The sequence below is a fragment of the Squalius cephalus genome (assembly GCF_949319135.1).
Source record: "Squalius cephalus genome assembly, chromosome: 1".
Classification (NCBI taxonomy): Eukaryota; Metazoa; Chordata; class Actinopteri; order Cypriniformes; family Leuciscidae; genus Squalius; species Squalius cephalus.
Genome location: NC_137122.1, coordinates 44,585,585 through 44,607,269, shown reverse-complemented (window position 1 = coordinate 44,607,269; position 21,685 = coordinate 44,585,585). Strand labels below are relative to the sequence as shown.

General features: G+C 38.4%; 1 protein-coding gene across 1 annotated transcript in view; it reads right to left on the bottom strand.

The window, feature by feature from the left end:
* Nucleotides 1-4,781: 4,781 nt before the first annotated feature.
* LOC307160467 (neurexophilin-1) overlaps nt 4,782-21,685 on the bottom strand; it is a 34,338-nt gene continuing 17,434 nt past the window's right edge. The window contains exons 2-3 of the mRNA XM_079874598.1: nt 5,110-8,964; nt 4,782-4,858 (exon numbers count right to left, since the gene is read on the bottom strand). Coding sequence (XP_079730724.1) covers nt 8,167-8,964 — 798 coding nt within the window. The 3' untranslated portion in view covers nt 4,782-4,858; nt 5,110-8,166. The remainder of the gene's footprint in view (nt 4,859-5,109; nt 8,965-21,685) is intronic.

Sequence of the window (21,685 nt, the reverse complement as noted above, 5' to 3'; positions counted from 1 at the left end):
GTTTCTGAGTTGGATACAGGAATTGTTCAAGGCTTTGTTATGTGTTTGGTTGGCTTCCTCTGTAGTCTCTGGAGGAGATTTTGTCAAGCCAGATCATTAAAAACAGACCAAGTCATTGATTCAAGGTGAAAGGTAGTGTAACACCGTGGGGACAAACACACATTTGTTGTAAGAAAAAAAAGAGAATGAAACCTTCGAGGAGTCAGTCCGGCATCTCTCAAATCTTAATCTACATTTCTACTGATGGTCAAGCGCTTTTTTTTTCTTTTCTTTTTTTCAAGTCTAATGCAATATCTAGAAACCTAGGTCTTATAGCCAATATAATGGTAATAAATACATAAGTCTAATGAGATTATTATTCTACACATTATTTCCTCAAAATTCTCTAAAAAATATTTTAAAACAGAAATTATTAATGAAACTGTTGGAAGAAACTAATTTTATTTCATCAAAAGATGTTGCTGTTCCAAACTGTAAAAAGAAAATGGTTACAAATCTTTTGACAACAAAATTAAAATCTTCATCATTACAATTTGATTCATCTTATTACAACATTGTGAGATCGAGTTTTCAGAGCAATGGTATATTGTACTCACACTCTATAATCCGGCCATTAATATAATTTGCAAGGTCTGTGGGAGATTATTCTAATTAAATTAGAATGATTAGTTTATTCATGTCATCTTATTCTGGCCCCTGGGGCTGTTTTTCTTCTTTTATTCCTATCAGCCTCACAGATGCTCTTTAATTTTTTTTTTTTTTTTTAACTCCACATCTCTGTCTCACGCTCTCTCATATTTTTTAATCAGGTATTTGGTTTTCCTCTCCTTCCATTTCGCTTTCTGGCCAGCTAAAACACAGCCTTTGGTTTCTCTCTCTCTCTCTCTCTCTCTCTCTCTCTCTCTCTCTCTCTCTCTCTCTCTCTCTCTCTCTCTCTCTCTCTCTCTCTCTCTCTCTCTCTCTCTCTCTCTCTCTCTCTCTCTCTATCTTCCAGTATGTGTTTGAGTAAATATTGAGTCTTGAGGAAGGGTTTTGAGTAGCTGTTGGATTGTGTGCTCGTGACTTTATCTTTGTGAGCCCCGGCTGTGCTAATCTCTGTTGTTGAGCGTCATGGCGGTCTGGAAATGCTATTAAAATGCCTATACATGGAAACACTTCCAATGTGTTTGTGTGCAAGATTTCCATGTCTACTGACAGTTCTGAGGCAAAATATTGTTACAGAGAGAACAAGACAGAAAAAATAAATTCACATATTTGAATTTGATGAGCAGAGCTATGCTAATGACTAGCCTCTGGACTCTTTTGGTTTCCAGGTAACTGCTCTCCTAATTGGTTTTCATAGACATGGAGGTCTTCGTCGTCCTACTCATCCTCTTTCTTTTCTCCTGCATTGGACTGCTTTTCATTTGATGCCTTTTTTTTCGTTGAGTATTCGAGAAGCTTTTTGTGGATTCTTCAGGTTGGATCTTTAACTAGAGAGAGCACATCAATATTGATGATTCATTATGAAAATCAGGCCAACGGCTCATGGCAAAGGAAAATAGCACTCAGCCCAACACTGCTGGATTCTGCGTTCTCGTGGCCCCCTGGTATTCCCAGATTTGTCAATCTATTCCACCATATCACAGTTCATAAACAAGATGGCATTTGTGGAATAATGTGTATTACCACAGGAAATAATCTCCCAGATTCTTGACACATCCATCCAAACCGTAAGATTCTTAAGATTTGAAAGCAGAAATGTGAAGCTTGTACTGTATATTTGTACAAGCAGCATCAATGAATTATTCATTAAAAGCTTTTTATTATTTGTATTTATTATTTATTTAAGTCAAACTTTTTCATTTGGCAGCACTTTTCAATTATCTTGGTGGATGAAAATTTTGATTATTTGTTACCAAATGCAAAGTGAAGCTCCACACATTCAAGGTGAGAAAGCGACTCCTGCCAACATGCATAATATTAATCTTGTGATTATACTTTTCAAACGGTGTATTTTAATGTACATCCAAGTGACTTACTTTAATTGTGATTTATTTATTTATTTATTTGTTTAGCTTTTTTTTTGCCATTTTTATGCACCTCTTTTATTGAGTTTTTAACTGTTTAATTAGTTTGCACCTTTTTATTTTGCAACTGATTTATTTCTAATTTATTTATTATGCAGTTTACTTTCTCTCTATTGTCATATTAAACATATTTATTTATTTATTTATTTATTTAATAAATAACCAGGAACAAGCATTTTTTCTGTTGTATACTGAATTATGCCACAAATGCTGCCAATAGAGCTTTTGACCTGGAAGATTCCTTTAGGCAGTGTACATACCGCCCATCCTCTGTATGGTGCTCTCAACCCACAGTCCCAGCCAGCAAATGTGTGCACCATAACCTGTACTAATTAATCAGTTTGGCTTCATGCTGAATGGACAGATTTTATAGTTTGTGGTATTATTTATTTAAATATCAGAATTTGTAATGTTTCCAGATGAACTTCAAAATCATATAAGGCCTGGTACATTACTCCAGTGCTTTTTTTTCTTTTCTTTTTTTTTAACTATAAAACTTATCTGGTTTGCTCAAGTATATTAATTGTGTGATGACATATTTGTGATTTATATGTTGCATGTAAAAAACGTATTACATCAAAATATGTATATACATTATACGGAAGCCCTAAGAGGCCATGCATTATTCTTTTTTTCTTTTTGTTTTTTTCTTTTCTTGTGATCACAGTATAACAAAAGTTGTTTACTTGTGATTTTTCATGATTTTCTGCCAATTTGTCTGAATGGTCACAAACCACATCTCGGTCTCTTGAGTTGACTGGCAGTAAAACTGACCACGTATTCACTATAGTGTTTATTATAATAAAGTCTCCTGCTCAAGTGTCAGACACCAAATTTGAACTGGTTTATCACTGACAGACATGGAGCAGCTTTTATATTGCACTAAGAAATGCCTTTTGTGACCTCCACAACAAGATCATGAAGAATAACAACTTTAGGTCGAATTCACAAGAACATTTTGCTGAGATCTGGAGAAAACAACTTATGTGGAGGTCACAAAAAAAAATTATAAGAAGAAACAGAAACAAATAATAATGCATACATTTGCTCTCATCATCAGATGCATATTCATAATACTACAGGCCAACATTTAACTGTGACCGTAGGCCATGACATGATCCTACAGGCTTATGTAAAAGGCAGTAACCAAAGCTAGTGGTCTGATGTTGTCATTTTTTTCATTGTGTAAATTTTCAGAAATATTTAAACTATGTTCAATAGCTTTTTTTTTATTTAATTTTTTTATTGCACTCCTTGTACTCCTGCCCACTTTAACGTATTTATATGCCGTCTTATCTTTCACTCTTTTTGTCATTTCCTTATGCTTTTCTCTCCGTTATGTTCTCCCTTGCTGTCTGATGTGTTGTGGGGCGCCACCGCTGGTTTGTTTTGAATTATGTTATCAACGTTGGGTTGAGCGGGAGCTCACAGCCCAAATTAGAGTGGTTTCATCACTCTCTCCAAGGTTATCCTCAGGCAGGATGTGCAAGAGGCCGGATTGGGAGATGAGAGGAAAGAGAGAAAAGTGAAGAGAGCGCAGGGTGGTTAGGGACGTGAAATAACATATATAAAGACAAAGAGAACAAAAGGGTGAACGGAAATTGCTGTCAGATACGACACTGTAATCAATCTGCTTAATGACGGCATAATTCAAGCTCATTTTCATGTTATGGAATGTCAGGTTTAATTGTGATTCTGGACAGATTTAATGCCGATTATGTCCACATTTTCAGAGAGAAAGGAATGAACGAAACTGAGAAGACATTTTGAGTTCACGTGACACTATTTAAGTGCACTTTATTGTATTGTTACACCGTTTCAGTAATTCTGTCACCTCTTTCTCTTTCTCTCATTCCATCTCTTTCTCCGTGTCCCTGTGGAATATTGCCTCCTGTTTTCCCCCGCTTCTTGCCATGGGCACTGAAAACAAGTATGCAAATAGAGTGATAACATAGACTTTCATGTCGTACTCATGTCATCCCCTCTGTCAATCAGCAGTCAAAACAAGATGAGACCTGAGACGACAGTCACTTTAGCCCTCTGAACTCAGTGCTTTCCTTCTAATTTATTCAGTTTTTTTTTTTTTCCAGATGTCAGAAAACCACAATAAATGCCACCATTGTCATCCATACACTATATGACACACACTTTAAATAAACAATGTAAAAATAGAGAAATAAACAGCAAACCTCAAATGAACCAGAGAAAAGTCCACTGTATGTCTGACATGTAATACAGCTTCATCCAGTCCTCGGGAGTTGGATTATTTTATATATCGGAATTCCTATATAATTCTCATATATATATTTATAAATATTCATTTATTTCTATATATATATGCAGTATATGTCTGTTCAGTACATTTTGTACCACATTTCATTATACAATTTCTTGCTTACAGAGGCTGCTAGCTCAGTTCTGGTTCTACGGATTGACCAGGTGTCCGATGCTCCGTCCAAGCCCGACAGGCCAGCCAAGGAGCCCGTCGCTATGACAACTGAAGAGTTCCTCCACTTCAACTTTTATCCTTGCCTTGGCAACGCCCAGCAGTGCGTGACAGTGTAGTCTTCTTATCCCTCTTCTGCAGTCAGAGGGAGATTCTGGGTTGTTTTGGTGGCATTTCCCTTGGATATAATGGTATCTGTAGGGGGCTGCGTTATGTATGGGTAACAGATTTGCAGGAAGCTTTGTGGGCAAGTAGGATTCAAAGTGGGACTATTACCTGAAAGCAAGTTGAAGCTAATTAAAATTGATTTCTAAACGGTATGATTTTGTGCAGCACTGTTGTGCTCATGTTCAGCGGTTTAATATAGACACACAATAGTCAGCGAACTCTCGTACGAGAGCACCAGGGGAACACTTAATGTTCTGTTGTTAACTGTGAGTGTCGTATAAGTAGGGATCTAAAGTATCCTGTGACCATGAGAAGAGTGAAGCGAACCACTAGGGGTTTGCTGAAGATGTTTCTTGACTGAAAGAGAGAGAGAGAGAAAGAGTAGGAAAATAGAGAAGGAAGAAAGAAGGAATGTAAGTAAGTGACAAATGGATGGAAGGAAGAAAGAAGCAAACAAATGAAGGGAACAAACAAAAAAGAGAGCAAAAGAAAACAAAAGAAGAAAGTGAAAGAAGGAAAGAGAAAAAAGGATGGATGAAAACAAAATGAAAGTGAACAAACAAAGAAAAGTACTGTAACAAAAGATTGAACGAAAGAACAAATGAATGTGAAAAATATCAAAGAGCAAACAAAAGGGAAAGAATGACTGAAAAGGATGGACTAATGAGTGAGAAACAATGAATGAAACAAACGGAATGAAGCTGAACGACTGAAAGAGAACAAAAAGAACGAATGAAAAAGAAACATGAAAGAACACACAAAAGAGTAAGACTGAAAGCAACAAAAATGAATGAAACAAACAAAGTTGAACGATTGAAAAAGAACGAGCAAAAAAAGAACTAATGAAAAAAAAGAGAATGAAAGATTCCTGCAAGTGAGCGATTACACCATTACGTGAGCATATCTCTCTCTCTCTGTCTGTGTGTGTGTGTGTGTGTGTGTGCGCGCGCACTTCTGTGCAGGCGGTAGTGTAGTTAAGCTGCAGGAGATTAGGAAGCTCAGTCCAGACCAGCGCCTGAGGGAGAAGCGAGAGCCCCAGCGCTCAGTTCACCAGCAGGGCAGGCGAGACATGCTGCACTGGGCACAGAGGTGTTTTATTTTCACATGTGTCTGTTCTGAGAATTAGACTGAGGCAAATTTCATATGACCAGACTGGCCAAACATTTCGACATGGTAGCATATTAAGCAACAGAGACAGATCAAAGCCTCACAGTCTGGATCAAATGCTCAGTTACACAGATCAGACACAGGCCTGTTAGAGGAGACACAGGAGAATCTTCTTCTACCTGCTTTAGCAATTACAGGGTCCAAAAAACACTGAGAAGGAATTGCAGCATGGTTTAAGTCAGATGTAAGTGATGTATAATCAAACCATCTACTAAGTTTAATGTTTTATAACGAGCAACATAATCTTATCTTTGATGTCTAAAGTTGTTGTTCAACTTCATGTGTGTGTTTTTTTATGTATAGTTTTACCAGCTTGTATATGATGCTACAAGTTTTGCGATAACCTGCTAGTTATATTGTCAGATAATTTCGGACCTCTAATAATCTTTGTAAAACAATAAATTTCAGAATAGAGGGAGATAAATAGTAATACGAGATTAATAATCTCTTTTAAGAATATGGTTAAACTGATCTATCCAGCAGGATATTTCCATCTTTGTAACTCTCTAAACTGCATAGAAACCCACAGGGATATATTCACCATACTGAATTTAACTTCAGGCAAAGAGTTTTTTTTTTCCTTCGTGGGCTCATAAAAAGCCCCCCCCCCCCAACTCTCTCGGTGAGACGACACTTTGATGTTCCATATTGTGCTTTTATGTTACTCTATTTAGCATCCTGAGTTTGTTTTTCAGTCTTTTTTCATGATTCTCTCCTCTTCCCCTCCTCTATATTCATTCTGTCCCTTCCTCATCTGTTTGTTCCCGGTCCATCTCCTGTTAGTTTGCTCATGTTGTGCGTAACCTTTCATATCCTCTTTTTCTCTTCTTCACTCTGTCATGTACATCTGCTCGTCACTGCATACGTCACAACACCCACTGCTGTTTTTACCTTCCATCCTTCCTTTCTGTCTTTCCTCTTCCTTCATTTCTCCCCCTGATGATTTCAGTTCAACTGTTTGCCTAAATCCACCTGAATTTTATATCAATGATTTTCCTTCACAATCATTTATCAATAAACAGGGTGTTTATTGAAGGTCAGCTTGAATTCTGTTCATGTGATGTGAACATTTTTCATCCAGAAAAGACCTTGGCCAGGTAAATCTTAAAATGTACTGCAAGCTCTCCCATTTATCAGTGTGATTAAATTATGCAAAATTAACTTGTTTTTTTTTTTTCTTCTCAACGATAAACCAGCTGACTGTAAGGGAATGTTCAGACAAGGATGAAGCAATCGTGCGTTCAGCAGAACAGTTATCACAGCACAAAGTCAGGAATCCTGACCAAACAAAACCTCTTTTCTGCTCTTCCGTAACAGTCAGAACAATAGAGAGATTGGGCTCAATGCAGATTCAACATCTCTTTTTCAGTGCTGTATTTTTAATTAAAGAGTTTTCTGTCCTGCTTTTGTTCTTTTTATTGATATTAAGGGGGAGGTTTTTATCATTTTGCTCTTACACTTGCTACACTTCATTATGCACCTACAGCACTAACTTTTTTTAAAGTCTACTTTCGGTGTCATTCTTTACGTTTTTTATGTGCAGAGGTGGAAAATTTGAGGTGTGTCATTGATGAATGTTGTGTGTTAATGTCTTGTGTGAGCTAATGTGATTATTCTTTGTGAAAAATAACCTACACTCTTAAAAAACAAAGATTCTAAATGGGGGTTTACAAAAATGTCACCATTTTTGGTTCCCTAAAGAACCATTCAATGAACAGTTCTTCAAATATTTTTTTTTTCTTAGTGTGAAGAACATCTTTCCATTTTAAACAACCTTTTGTGCAATGGGTCCATGGATGTTAAAGAACCATAGTTGAAAAAACAAAACAAAGAACTCTTCCACTTCTGCATATGTGGTGACCAGTATGATTTCTTGTTCCTGGGTAATAATTAGAGGACCTTAACAATGGGCACTGATTAGCGCAGCCAATCAGGGACTCGGACTGATGCAGCGGACCCTCCCACACTGAGCATCTGGGCCTGACCGTTTGGTTTTGCATATATGTGTTTTTTGCAGGTCATATTTGCCAGGTTGCTTTAGAGGTTCTTCAAGACATCAACTGCAGCACATTAAATACTGTACATTCACCTTTTGAACTACCTGTGATGTTCAGGTCATGAGAGGATGTCCATAACAGCTCAATGATAAGTTTCGGAAGAGTCTTTAGCTGAAGACCTCTGTGTCCTTTAAAACCCCTGTCCCAAATTAGCATTTCGCATTCATCTTCGTATCCGTAATAGAACCTATCCCTCATATGCTAACACCTTCCCCCATCCAGCCTTCCTCGTCCCTCTAGTCAACTGCTCCCCACAGCTCTACCCTGAAGGTAGGTAGGGCATCTCATTGTGGTAGTTATAGTCTGGACAGACCTTCTGCACCAGTCGGTAGTCTGTGCTGTAGAATGAAATGTAGATACAAATGACCTTAAAGGGTTTGGAGCAGATCCAGGACACGTGACTTTGTGTCTGCTCCTGGAAACAGGTCTTGGAGGGGTCGTAGTTGCAGAGCGAGGTGCGTTTGCTCCGGTCCACCTTCTCATAGTCTATGCGGCAGTTGAAGATCTTTGAGTCTTTAGGGTAGACCACGCTCTGCCGCTCCAAGTCGAACTCCACGGCCTTCACCGGAGGTACCAGGCTGACTGAGATGTTCCCCTGGCCGGTGGAATTGTGACGGAAGTAGACGCTGAAGGTGCCGTTCCCATGATCCACGATCTTACCCGTGATGAGCAGATTGAGGCGCACTGTCTTGATGTTAGAGTAGAAGTCGCCCCAGCCGAACATCTTCTTAAATTTGCCTGTTTTGACGATCGGGGGGCGGCGCTTCACACGGGAATTCCCCGATTCGTCCGTGTCTGTTTTGAGGAGGTCGCTACCCAGCATTTCCCAAAATTCCTGTTTGGAAAAGGGCACCGGAGACCGATAGGGCAGCTCCATTGTGGAAGTGTTGGCGGCTCGGCCACGGCTGTGCATCACCCAGCGGCTCAGGGGTGAAATCGAACCCTGAGATCCCAGAACCCCAAGAGTTTTGGAGGAGTCTGCTGGGGAGGAGGACTTTGACGTAGATGAGGGGAAGGAAGAAGATGACGAGTGGGTATCTTCCTGTCCTAGAGCCAGCTGGAGGAAAGAAAACAGGAGCAAGAGTGAGCCAGTTAGTGGAAGTATAAAAGAGATGATGACATTTAAAGAGAGAGGAGGTTACACAGACAGGAATTTGAATAGAAACTAGATTTGCATTTCCCAAAGGAAATAGCGGCATTTGCACGGAAGCAAAAGAACAGTACTGAAGTTTACTTATGCTTAGGGTTTAGACTTTGTTTTTGCAAAAATGCCTTTTTTTTTTTTCTATAAAAAGCCAAAATGCTGCGCACCTAAGGCTGAAATCTGCAAAACAAAGTTTGAATGGGGTAAAATTATTGAATGTATGTTGATTTGTTTTGAAACTGTCGAGAAGATGAATAATAATAGAATGTTTGAGAAATATCAGTGCAGGAATTTGAATGCAGTGCTTGCCTTGCAGTATAGCATGATTTGAATGACTGAATTGAAAGGAGAAAACAAAGAACTGCTAAAAGGGAAACATCATTAGCACTTGAATCAACATTCACCCATGGCAAAGCGTCATTGACACCTCACACAAATGTCCAGGCCACATTAGACTCACTTCAATCAATCTCCGCGATCTGACCTGTCCTCATGGTTCACTATATTGCTTTATATATTTTGTGGGAATGATTTGATCCCTTTATGGCTGTTAGGGTTAGATCAGTGGTTCTCAACCTTTTGGGGGCCAGCGCCCCCTATCCATTATTATCATTATTATTATTATTATTATTATTACTATTATTATTAAATCTGTAACTTTTTGTATTAAAATGTACAACATTTATGTAATGAGTGAGTACATCATGAATCCATTTTCCAAACCATGTTTCTGTCCTATACTGAATCACTAAGGTACACCTATAATAAGTGTATTCTGTCTGTTATTGCTATGGACTGCCTCTCCATGACATGATGACGAGGAAGTATCAGCAAAGGATTAATTGATTTCTAGCCCTTGCATTAGCTTTACTACTAGATATATTTATGGAGAGGAGAAATAAAAACCCGCCCTGTACAGCTATGATCAGCTGTTCGGCCGAGCTTTCGATGGTGTTACGGAAAGGCCAAAGCTGATCGGTTGGTTTTTGTCGCATGACCTGCTGTGCGCTTGCGACATTCTTGAAAGTTGAGATGTTTTCAACCGACCGCTTCGCTTCTATTCTATTATGAGTGCGCTTACCGCGCGCCTACATTTGAAACAACAAATTTAACGAATTCGAAATAACGAATTTGGACGCGCATAAAATGCAATATATGAACGTCTCCTGACTGGTTCGAGTCGGCACTCCTGAGTAGACATTTCAAATTGTTCTTCAATTCTTGGTTTATGTTAACCCTTTCACACGTAAGTTTAGAATATTCTTGCTGACCCCCCAGCGTGAGTTTTTCAAGGCGACCGTTATTTAGAACGTGTCACTTTATGGTTTCCATGGTGACGCGTCATTGCTTGTCACATGACACACCGCAGCAACAACAGCGCTGAATGAATGATGATCTGCTTTTATGTAATTTTTCCTTTTTTATTCAAAATATTCACAAATTTGTTAGCTATGGCATGAAATACAGTATCTGATATTCCGATTGTCAAATATATGCAAGTGGAAGTGTTTTGTTGTTTAAACACCTTTATAACGATCACATTAGTTTAGCTGTATGTGCGATGGGCGCCGCCATGTTAGTTTGTGCCGCAGACGTAGTTTAGAGAATCGGATCTGTTGGATTTACAACATGTGAATTCATCCACTTCTCCTGAAATACATGAAAGTAAGTGGCCGGTGAACTGGGAGAAGAATAGAGTAAACTTTAAAGTTACTTACACAATGTGTATCTGATATGAATAAAACATGTCTAATTATAATGGAAAGGATTATTATTGCCTCTTCCATAGACATCAGTGTGTATTTTACAAACTCTAAATGTATTGTTTTTTTAGTACTTATGTGAATTTATATGTCTGAAACCTAAAATAAACATTATGTGGTTGAAAACACTGAAAAGTTGTGATATATGACGTCTCTGAGCGCACCTGTCTCTGGCTCAGCGCCAGCCAACGCGCGAAAGCACATTTGAATTTAGCAGTTGATCACGTGATGCACTGACCGTTCTAATCACACCGGTGTGATCGTTCGCTCCAGGGACCAGCCTAGACTGATCACACTGGTGTGATCATACTTGCAAAAGGGTTAAATGTTTGATTATTCATGTTAAATGTAAAAAATGTTAAATAAAATAGACCAATAAATTAATAAATAGTAGGCCTATATTAAAAAATAAATAGACATATGAGACTGTTTATTCACGTGTTTGAAACATGGTTTAATAAATCCAACATTTAAAAACATTTTGGCAGTTTTTTTTTTTCTTTATCCATTTGAAAATCTTGTTAAAATATGCCATAAAATGGATAGTTCCAGTCCTTGATTCTGATTGGTTGAGCTGCATTCGAAGCCATTGTAAATTACTCAACAAACATACACCTGTGACCACATTACATTAGTATTACTGCCGAACTGCCGTTTGTGATTCTTTGTTGCTGCATGTGTTGCTTAGCGACCTCTTTGGAAATACATTGTTTGGCGGAGGAATAAATGTGTTATAACTTATAACACATTATAACGTTATATTTTTTGTTGCTGGTGTTTATTTTATGAATAAAATAAATATTAAAATGAATATTTTTATGGAGTAACCGTTTTAGAACAGCTAAAACTCCGTTCCGCGACGTGCCTAACAACGCCCCTTAGCTCTTCTGCTGTTCGTTATAAAATAATAGAGTCGTTGCAAAAGAAACGATACATAGCTTACATGTCACATTAAACTGGCAGATTTTAGAATGTTGTAGGCAAATATTTACCCCCCCCCCCCCCCCCCCCCAAAACCCCCCCTTTCAAAAATCTTGCTTCCAACGCCCCTCATTGTTATTTGAACGCCCCCCTTGAGAACCACTAGGTTGGATAATCTGCTTTTACAGGAGATCTCTAGGACTCCATAATTTGACTGAGAGAGAGAGAGAGGAAGAGGGCAAACCAAAAAATGTATTCAAATTAACACTCATTTTAAAATTAATTTTAATATTTTAAAATCTTTTTTATTGAGCAAAGTCTTAAACAGATTAAAAAAAAAAAAAAAAAAAAAAAAAAACGCAGAGAGAGGAAGAGGTCTCGGGTTGGATGGAAGTAGTCCAAGAGGAGAGAAGGATGTTGTTAGATAAAATAGTGTGTGTGTGTGTACTCTATATACTGTATATAGTTGTGGAGGTGGACGAGATGCCTCTTTATGTGGGCTCATGGATGGGTGAAGAGCCCCAGAGTGGGCGCAACTGGTAATTACGAGATGGTAATGATCGATTTGCAACACCTCATACACAGATAATCCTACAAGAGCTCTCATACCTTGGATCAAACAGTTGGATGTGACACTTCACAAGTTTGTGTGTGTGTGTGTTTTGCAGAGTGTCAGAGAACAATGATGCTTTGATGTATTGTTTATTATCTGATGAGCTCTAAATTCTGTTTGGTCTGTGTCTCTGAGCCATGGGCCTGAGCTGCATTGTGTCCGCATGGTCAGGTTCAAAGTGAAAACTCCCCCAAAAGACACATTAATTTCTAGGAAACAGTCTCATGCTGTACAGAAGCTCTCTGACTTCACCAGAGACAAAAATCACTTCCACGTTTATGGGTTGCAGAGACCTTGCAAGTTAGGGCGACATGGACCGCAACCAAGAAAATTAATTCCCACTTCCACTGGTGTCCAAGTCAACTGATGCCATCTCACACTACCAATAGTCATGTGACCTCTTGTCTTCACCTCCATCTGTTCCAGGGCATAAAAATATAACTGAGACTTGTCTCTGGAGTGCCAAGTGTCTCTGAACCTGAGCTATAGGTTCAAAGAGTAGGCTCCGTTTTAGTTGTGCCTTTTGTTGTTGCTGATGATTCGCCAAGATGAACTGGTTTTTGTAGCGTTGCCAAGTTTGATTAATTTTAGCAAATCAAATTTATTTGGAAGATGTGTTTAAGTGTACTGCTTGATAGAAAATGTTTGATTGATTTAACAGTCATCACTTGTTTTACAGGCTTTTTTTTTGTCGTGAAATAAACACTAGTTAGATGTTAGCATTTATGTTTTTGAATAAGTTACATAAATTGTGTAAAGTGTAGTTTGGCTCCAACATGTCATACGAAGGGATATGAAGGAACGGATAAAAATCATATTACCATTATGCTCTCAGTTGTTTACAACTGAGATATTAAAGAGATATGTGAATTTTCTTATCAGTAGGTATATGATGATGGTTTTGTATGCCGAGTGTAAAAAGGAAAAACAAGAAAAGAAAGAAAGAAAGAAAGAAAGAAAGAAAGAAAGAAAGAAAGAAAGAAAGAAAGAAAGAAAGAAAGAAAGAAAGAACAGAATAAGGTAGTGCCTTTAGAGACCTTATTTCAAACCCACCTTTTTTTTTCTTAGTATATTCCAACCAGAATATATGCCAATCCACCCTCACCGTAAATGTATGCAGTCATAGTCAGTGTTTGAGGATTCTGCCTATCTTTGTGTGTGTGAGAGAGATCCCGCTGCCAGACTATTTAAGCATATTCAGACAGTGTCTAAGTGTCTGAGGTATGTGTGTGTGTGTGTGTGTGTGTGTGTGTGTGTGTGTGTGTGTGTGTGTGTGTGTGTGTGTGTGTGTGTGTGTGTATATATGAATCTGTTCTCACTGTCAGGGCAGGCCTGATCCACTGAGCTTAAGGATCTCTCTCTTCCATAATGCATGCTGCCCTGTCTCAACCCTGATCCTTCAGCCCACTCTGATGCTTTACGCCCATCTCATCTCGTCTTACGCAGGCTTATTCCAGCTAGATCAGGCTTACTCATGCCTGATACTCATTTTACTTTACTCTAAGAGCCTATCTCCAATCTTGATAAGACAGACTCCATTTTATACAGTACGGATTAGCGCAACACGCTCTGACTAATTCAGTCTTCTGTAGTCGTGCCCGTTTTTCTTCAGGCTCTCATTCACTTTGCTTGGATCTTGCGTGGACTTCATTGTGCTCTATAAAAGAGGTCTCTATAAAAGAACGTGTGGATTAATAACTGGCCTTGACGAGCGTGTAACACCTCTACAGACTGAATAATTCTACATTAGCTCCGTTGCAGATCTACTAATCTGCTCAGCAGCTATGCAGAGCAGGTCTTGCATCAATGTCATGCTGGCTAATTGGAAGTATAAATATTAAATTGCATTATTCTGCATGGAAACACCTGTCTTGACAAGCCTTTGTATTCGACATATTGATGACTGCGATATGCGCTGAAAGTTTTGCCTAAACCTTATCAGACATATATATATATATATATATACATATATATATATTTATATTGTACAAATATTTTTGTATAATGACCACTAAACTGTATAAATCACTGCTGTCCCAGTTAACTGATTTCCTGCATCTTTATTTTATTTCAGCAATGTCCTAATCACACTGTCAGGGTTTATTTTGTGATGATGTCCAGCTAACTGTACTGCACAATATCCCATGTTGTCACTCTGTAGAAGGGATTTTTTGCAATGATTGTGGATTGCATTTCCATAATTGACTGCAGTGTGACAATGATTTATATTACAGTCTGTTTTACGGCCCCCTATTCATCTCAGATTAGTTTGTATGACTTGCTTAAAACACTCATTTCTTTTTATTTTCTAATTCTATATTGGGTAAAAAACAAATGACAAATGCTACTGTCTATAAGTGCTACACACACACACACACACACACACACACACACACACACACACACACACACACACACACACACACACACACACACACTTTGCTGTGTCCCTGTGCTGTATGATGCAATATTGTTTTCACCAAATAAAAGCTTTGTTCTTCATCCCATCCTTCTCCGAGGAGTAAACATTCCAGTCTGGATACACTATTCTGATTTGAGTGATGTCATTTCTTCCACAAGGCAGAAGTTATTCTGGAATGTCCTGTATGATTAATTAGTCAGTCAATCATGTCCTTTTTTTAAGAAAAGTTGAGATCTTGGAATGTCACAATTCTTCATCTCTTTGCATCCTTTTTTTTTCAGTGATTATTTCATTTGTGCTGCTCAAACCAGCTTTAGAAATGGCACACAGGAGGCCCTCCAAGTAAATCCCATTTCTCCCAAATCTCCCTGGAGAAGCATCTCAGCCCCACATTAATAATGAACAAAAATAAAAAGCAGGTAGACATATTGATTTTAATCTATTCAGACTTTACTCTCATTTTCTTCTTTTCTTTTTTCTCACAGAAGATAAGATGAATGTGAAGCGGGTTTAAGGGAGGGGTGAGGAGGACCAACCGCACCATTACCCCCTGTTCCTATAACCTGATCTCAATTTCAGTCTTCATCTCTCTCTCTCTCTCTCTCTCTCTCTCTCTCTCTCTCTCTCTCTCTCTCTCTCTCTCTCTCTCTCTCTCTCTCTCTCTCTCTCTCTCTCTCTCTCGTTATCTCTCTCTCCTTCACTGCCAATATGTGGGGAAAAAGTTGACTTCGCACATTGATCTGTGGCCAGTTTTCTCCACCAAGCTTACAAGCCTTGACCTCATCAAGAGCAAGTGAGAAAACTGAACAAGACAGAAAGGTTAAGATTTTAGAAAAGTCACAAAATCTTTGTTAAAGTAAAATATGAACAATTAATTACTTAATAAATATATTACTTAATAGAATGACTTAAGGTGCACACTGTACGATTTTGCCCATGATTTTGCCGCCTGAGACAAATTTAGCAAATCCTAAAAGATACCTCTGATCCTTGGCTAAAATCTGAAGTCTTGATCCTTAGTTTAACATGTTCACCGACAGCCGATTAATGACCATTGTGATCAAATTTTACCTCCGACAAAATTCTAGAAGTGTCAGAAGTGTCATTCACAGCCCTGCAGTGTGACTTCTCTACAATGACCATCAAATTGTCTCCGTTTTTCAAGACAAACCATGACCAAAATTAACGTTAAAGATTTCTTTGTAGCCACTATTTCAGTCCAGCGTGTAATGCAGCTCACAGTCACCGAACGTGTCATTAATTATTGATGTAAAACTCCAGACAAGTTTTATTGTGTGTGTCTGTTTTTAATGCGTCTTGACTTTCGTACTACACATACTGTAAAAGTGGTGCAACTGTTTTGTGAAGAGACATTAAAAGCACATCAGGGTCCTAAAACGGAGATATCCTTGTTCATTTTTGGTAAAGGAAACTTCATTCAAAGGATGCGGTTCAGAAATTTCCAACCATAAATAAATAACAAGGAGGGGACAGTTGGGAATTGACAGGATATTATAATCCACACTACGAACCAAGTGACAAAATGAAAGCATCTCTGAATGAGATGAATTGGATTTTATAACTTCTTTGCCCTCCATGAGAAATTAAGGACATGATTCATCCAATATCATTGTAATTTTCTGCACCTCTTGACAGGGATGTTCCTCCGCCTTTTATTAATAAGATCTGTAACTAAATCAACCACTTCATCGCCCTACAGACTTGATGTGGTATTGACTTCATTCGCTTCCTTCTACCATTTAAAGTGAGCGGTGCAAGACAGCGCAGCATGCTAAACACTGCGGGTGAAATAACACAATGTGTTTTTTGCCAGATGAAACACTCATGGGAGGGGAGGAACGCGGCTGGAGGCATTGGTACAGGAAGTGTAACGGCTGTCTAGACTGACCAGCTCTCTAATCCTACTCTCAGTTTTCATGTGGATTACGGTGGGCTGAGAAAGAAAGAAAAGTCTAGATGTTATAAACAGAGGAGGGGAAAGACAAGACAATAAGAATGAAAAATAGCTCTGCAGTGGAGGCTCAATTAGGGGAGAGAGATTCTCTTTAATATAACTATGTGTGGTAAAAGCACAGTGGGCTAAACGCAGTAAATCCCATTTATTCATTGAGTTTTAATTTGTATGAGGTCTTTACGCACCAGTGACTTGTCTATGGGATCCCAAATAAATTTGGACTTTAATGAGTATATGGCGATGATACTTGCTTTGAGTTGCAAACCTTTTCTAAGAACTCAAAACCTCCATTGTTACACATGAGGACAAAAAAAGCAACAACATTAAAACACCAAAACAAATGTTAACATATAATGAGCCCTGATGCCAGGAATAGTAAAGAGTTAAAACATAATAGCTTGAGCCGTGTGGTTAGTGCACATCTGTTTATCATACAATGTGTTACTTGCATTGCTTTATTTTACAATATGTGTATGTGGACTAAAACAGCTGGAATAATTTTTGTGCGTGTTCTACAGGTGAAAGAAAGGCATACGAGATTGGAATGACATGATGGTGAGGAAATGTTGGCAGAATTAGATTTTTTGGGGGATTTTAAAGGTCCCATTGCATGGATTATTTTATTATTTTAGAATGTTTCCTGGGGTGCCATTTTAATGTTAGTATGTTTTTTAGATCAAAAGTTGTTAGAATTTAGAAATAAAAGGCATATTTCTTAGCCTGATTTTAGCCTCTGATTTAAACGCTCTGTTTTAAGGGGCGTGTCTGAGTGAGACTTCAGTGTAAACGCCCACTGCTGTGATTGGCTGACATGCTTGCATATGAAATATTTAGCATTACAAGTGGAACTCTCTCGAAAACTTTTACTATCACAGCTATTATACGTTTTTACTATTACAGCTATCGAGATTAACGAATCGTGAGAAGTTTTTTAAGTATTTAGATAAGGTTGCAGTGATGAGCATTGAGCAGATGACAGCCTGTTGATCGCGTGAATGAAGATCTTATCATTGCAACGCAGTTTTTGCACTCTCACTAATGATTTCACCAATGCAAACATGAGCTAAGTATAGAGCTTTGTTGTGCAGCGTAACAGCGTCATTGATTTCATAACGAGTTTTGGCAAGTGTCCAGATAAACTCGCGCTGTGAGATTGACAGCTTGGGCGATTGGATAGGGACTGTTCTTTGATCGCTTTCTGTATATATATTAATCACAGTTTAAGTAAGATTATTTTCATCCTACTAAGAGAAACGACGTGACGTTGATCGTTTAGTCACTGGCTTGATTTACTGATGCATAAACAGTATTGAACGACTTTGAGAGAAAGATTATCTGTCTGAACTTGAACAATTACACATCAGAAATTCACATAATCCACTGGTTCTTCAGAGGCTCGGATGAAGGAACTAAAAAAATTATTTTGTGTTCATTTGTACATCCAAACACTGAGCAGCTGCCATGCTTCGCTCGTTTGCAAGCCAATGAAGCCATGATGTCTCTCGAGGAAAAAACAATATCGCGCTCGCGCAGCTCATCTTCTCATGGGTGGGCCAAATTCTTTTTGCGGGCAAAGAAGAGAAAGGGGAGGTAACCTTTCCCCTTATGACAACATAAGGGGAAGATTTCTAGATTCGCCCGTCTGAGATTTAATTTTCTCAAAAATACCCAGGGCTTGGTTTACACCCATCAAAACGTCTAGCCACTGGGGGGACCATAGGCAGGCTAGGGAAATTCATATTAAGGTTAAAAAAACTCATAAAGTGACATTTTCATGCAATGGGACCTTTAAAATTTTTGTGTGTTTTATGACATTTAGCGTAATTACCAATACCAACAGAAATAGAACTTACCACATACATTTAGAGACAAAAACATAAATGGTTTGAATAGTTTTCATAGTGAATAAGCCTTAGAGACAGCAATCAGAATGAGAAGGCTGTTATAGACTGTGCAATGGGGCATTCATTCAAATTTACTGCTGCAGGTCACCGAATGGCTGTGTTGTTGGTCGTAGTGTGCTTTCTTACAGTTGGATGCCCTATAATGCTATTAGTGGGCTGCGCAACTGGCAATAACTTTTGAAAATTTCACCACAAATGCTACCTGTTCTCAGTAAAATATGTTGTTTAACAAGGAGTATCATTTTTGAAACATTGCAAAAAGGAAAGTGATCGCATACTGTATAAATTGCAGCGCGTAAGATGAATGATTATAATGCATGAATGAAACCCACTAAGAGTAAGTGTGTGTGTGTGTGTGTGTGTGTGTGTGTGTGTGTGTGTGTGTGTGTGTGTGTGTGTGTGTCTCAGGGGGTCAGGGTTTGGCATGGTCCAGTTAGCCCCCGCTGGTACATTCTGTAACTACACCATGTAGTGTTTTCTTTCCTTTTGTGCCGTAAGCAATGTAAGCGTCTGGCCGGTTGGTGTGTTTAAATAGACCTAATGGATGATTAGCAGGGTGATAAAACAAAAAAGGACAAGAGCACTGCTTTAGGCAGCAGATGGTAAATAGCTGAACAGAAGAAGGAAAAAAAAAAAACTAAATAAAGAGCTGAGCAACTGAGTCACAGAGCTAAAGGTTGCATAAAGAGGCATGGGCGAGAGGGAAAGAGAAGTAGCGAGTGAATGCAAAAGTTTCTTTGGAGGTGAGCCCATGTGTGCTTTGCGATTTGAAAAGATCTGCTCTGATCTTAATAAGTGCAGAGCCAGATCAGAACAGGTAACATCTCAAAATCGTATTACACAGAAGAAAATCCAAACACAGAGGCCGACAGTGCAGGATATTATGTGTGTAGCATCTAAATAGAGGATCGGATTTGACTTCACAAGTCATAATTTAAGATTTGCGGCTATATGCCTGTTAAAGGGACAGTTCGCCCAAAATGAAAAAATTGTCATCAGTTACTGATGTTTTTCCAAACAAGTTCTTCCCTCAAGTTGTTCCAAACCTGCATGAGTTTCTTTCTTCTGTTGAACACAAAATAAGATATTTTAAAGAATGTTGGTAATCAAACAGTAGTCAATGGCTACCGTCAACTGTTTGATTACCAACATTCTTTAAAATATCTTCTTTTGTGTTTAGCAGAAGAAAGAAACTCATATAGGTTTGGAACAATATGATGATAAATTATGAAAAAAATAACAATTTCTGTGTGAACTATCCCTTTAACTGTGATCTGCCATCTATGTTCTAGTGTACACCTAAAAGTTGAGAAAAGTATCTAGCCATAAAGTACTGTAAATTAATAAGTGATTTGTCCAGGGGCGTAATTTGTGGGGGGGTTGGGGGGGAGATACCCCCCCCCCCCCAATATTTAAATCTATGCATTACATCCCCCCCAATATTTATACCATGATCACATGAAAAATATGCAGACCCAAACTTCAACCCCCCCAATGTTCAAACCAAATCTACGCCCTTGGATTTGTCCCACCCTAACTTTCTGTTTCAATAGGAAAAACGCTAATTAAGCAATTTTACAGGGCCTTTAACATGCTAATAATCACACACACACAAAAAAAACAAAACAACAAAATGGAGCCATTTGGCTGAAACTGGGTTGTGTTTTTGCCGTCTGGTGTGTGTCATGTGAGTCAGTGAGAATGCAATGGGGGTGGGGGATTTGTCATTGTGGTAATTGTGACTCATTTGGTTATTGACAACAAGCCTTAGGTGCTTCTCCAGGCGACAGAAAGAGAAGATGATTTTCATGAACGAGGAGATGAAGGAGGTAAAGCAGCAAAAATGGATGGGATGAGAATAGTGTACTATAGTACTGCACTCTACAGAATGCATATAGCATTGAAAAGCTTGGGGTCGATAATATATTTTAATGTTTTGAAAGTCTCTTATGCTCACCATATCATTAATTTGATTAAACATACAGCAAAACAATTTAAAATAATTGTTTTCTATGTTAATATATTTTGAAATGTAATTTATTCTTGTGATGGTAAAGCTGAATTTTTAGCAACATTTCTCCAGGCTTCAGTGGCACATGATCCTTCAGAAACCATTCTAATATGATTATTTGATGCTTTTTTATTATGATCAATGTTGAAAACAGTTGTGCTATTAATGTTTTTGTGGAAACCATGATATATTTTGAAAGATAAATCTTTTGTAATGTAAAAGTCTTCTGTCACTTTTGGTCAATTTAATGCATCATTGCTGAATAAAAGAATAGGCCTACATTTCTAAAAAATAAATAAAAATAATCATAATTTAAAATATCCTACTCAAGTCATTTTCGGATCCCTTCTCCCCACTCATCTACCCTTCATTCCTATAAGTGTCCCCTGATTAAAGTAGATGAATCGCTTTGTTGTCTGTTAAATGAATAATTGTAAATGCAAAATTGGATCGATTGGAAGATATATAATAATATAGTGAGGAGTATTGCAAATGGTTTACACTATAGTTTTATACTGCACAGTTTGCGGACTTTGCGCATGAGAAAATTTGTATACGGTACAAAAACAGTATAGTGTGGCTTTCCGAACATATAGCTAGAAGGAGAGAAGGTGGGATGAGCTGGAGGAACAGCATCTCCAATAATGAAGAAGGCAACTGGAGAGCAGGTAGATGACATTCAAAGCCAGAATGAGACAGACAAGTGTAGAAGACAGAGTGGGAGCTGGGAGAAAGAGAACAATGCAGGCAGTTTAGAGAAGAGTAGGGAGATGACCGGTGTGGGCCTGTCAGCTCCAGAGGCAATAAACAGGCATTTAAAGAGACAGGTACACAGTTTCACCCCAGCCAATTAAAAACAGACTGGCACAACATTCTACCTGAGTCTCTTAAAGGGACAGCTTCAGTGCTCTACTGAGGCCAATTAAAGAGACGACAGCACCATTTTACTCAGTAGAGCTCAAGCGACTGCATCTGGGAATATCACTGATTCTGACTGCTGATTTATCCGATGGAGAATCTGTGAC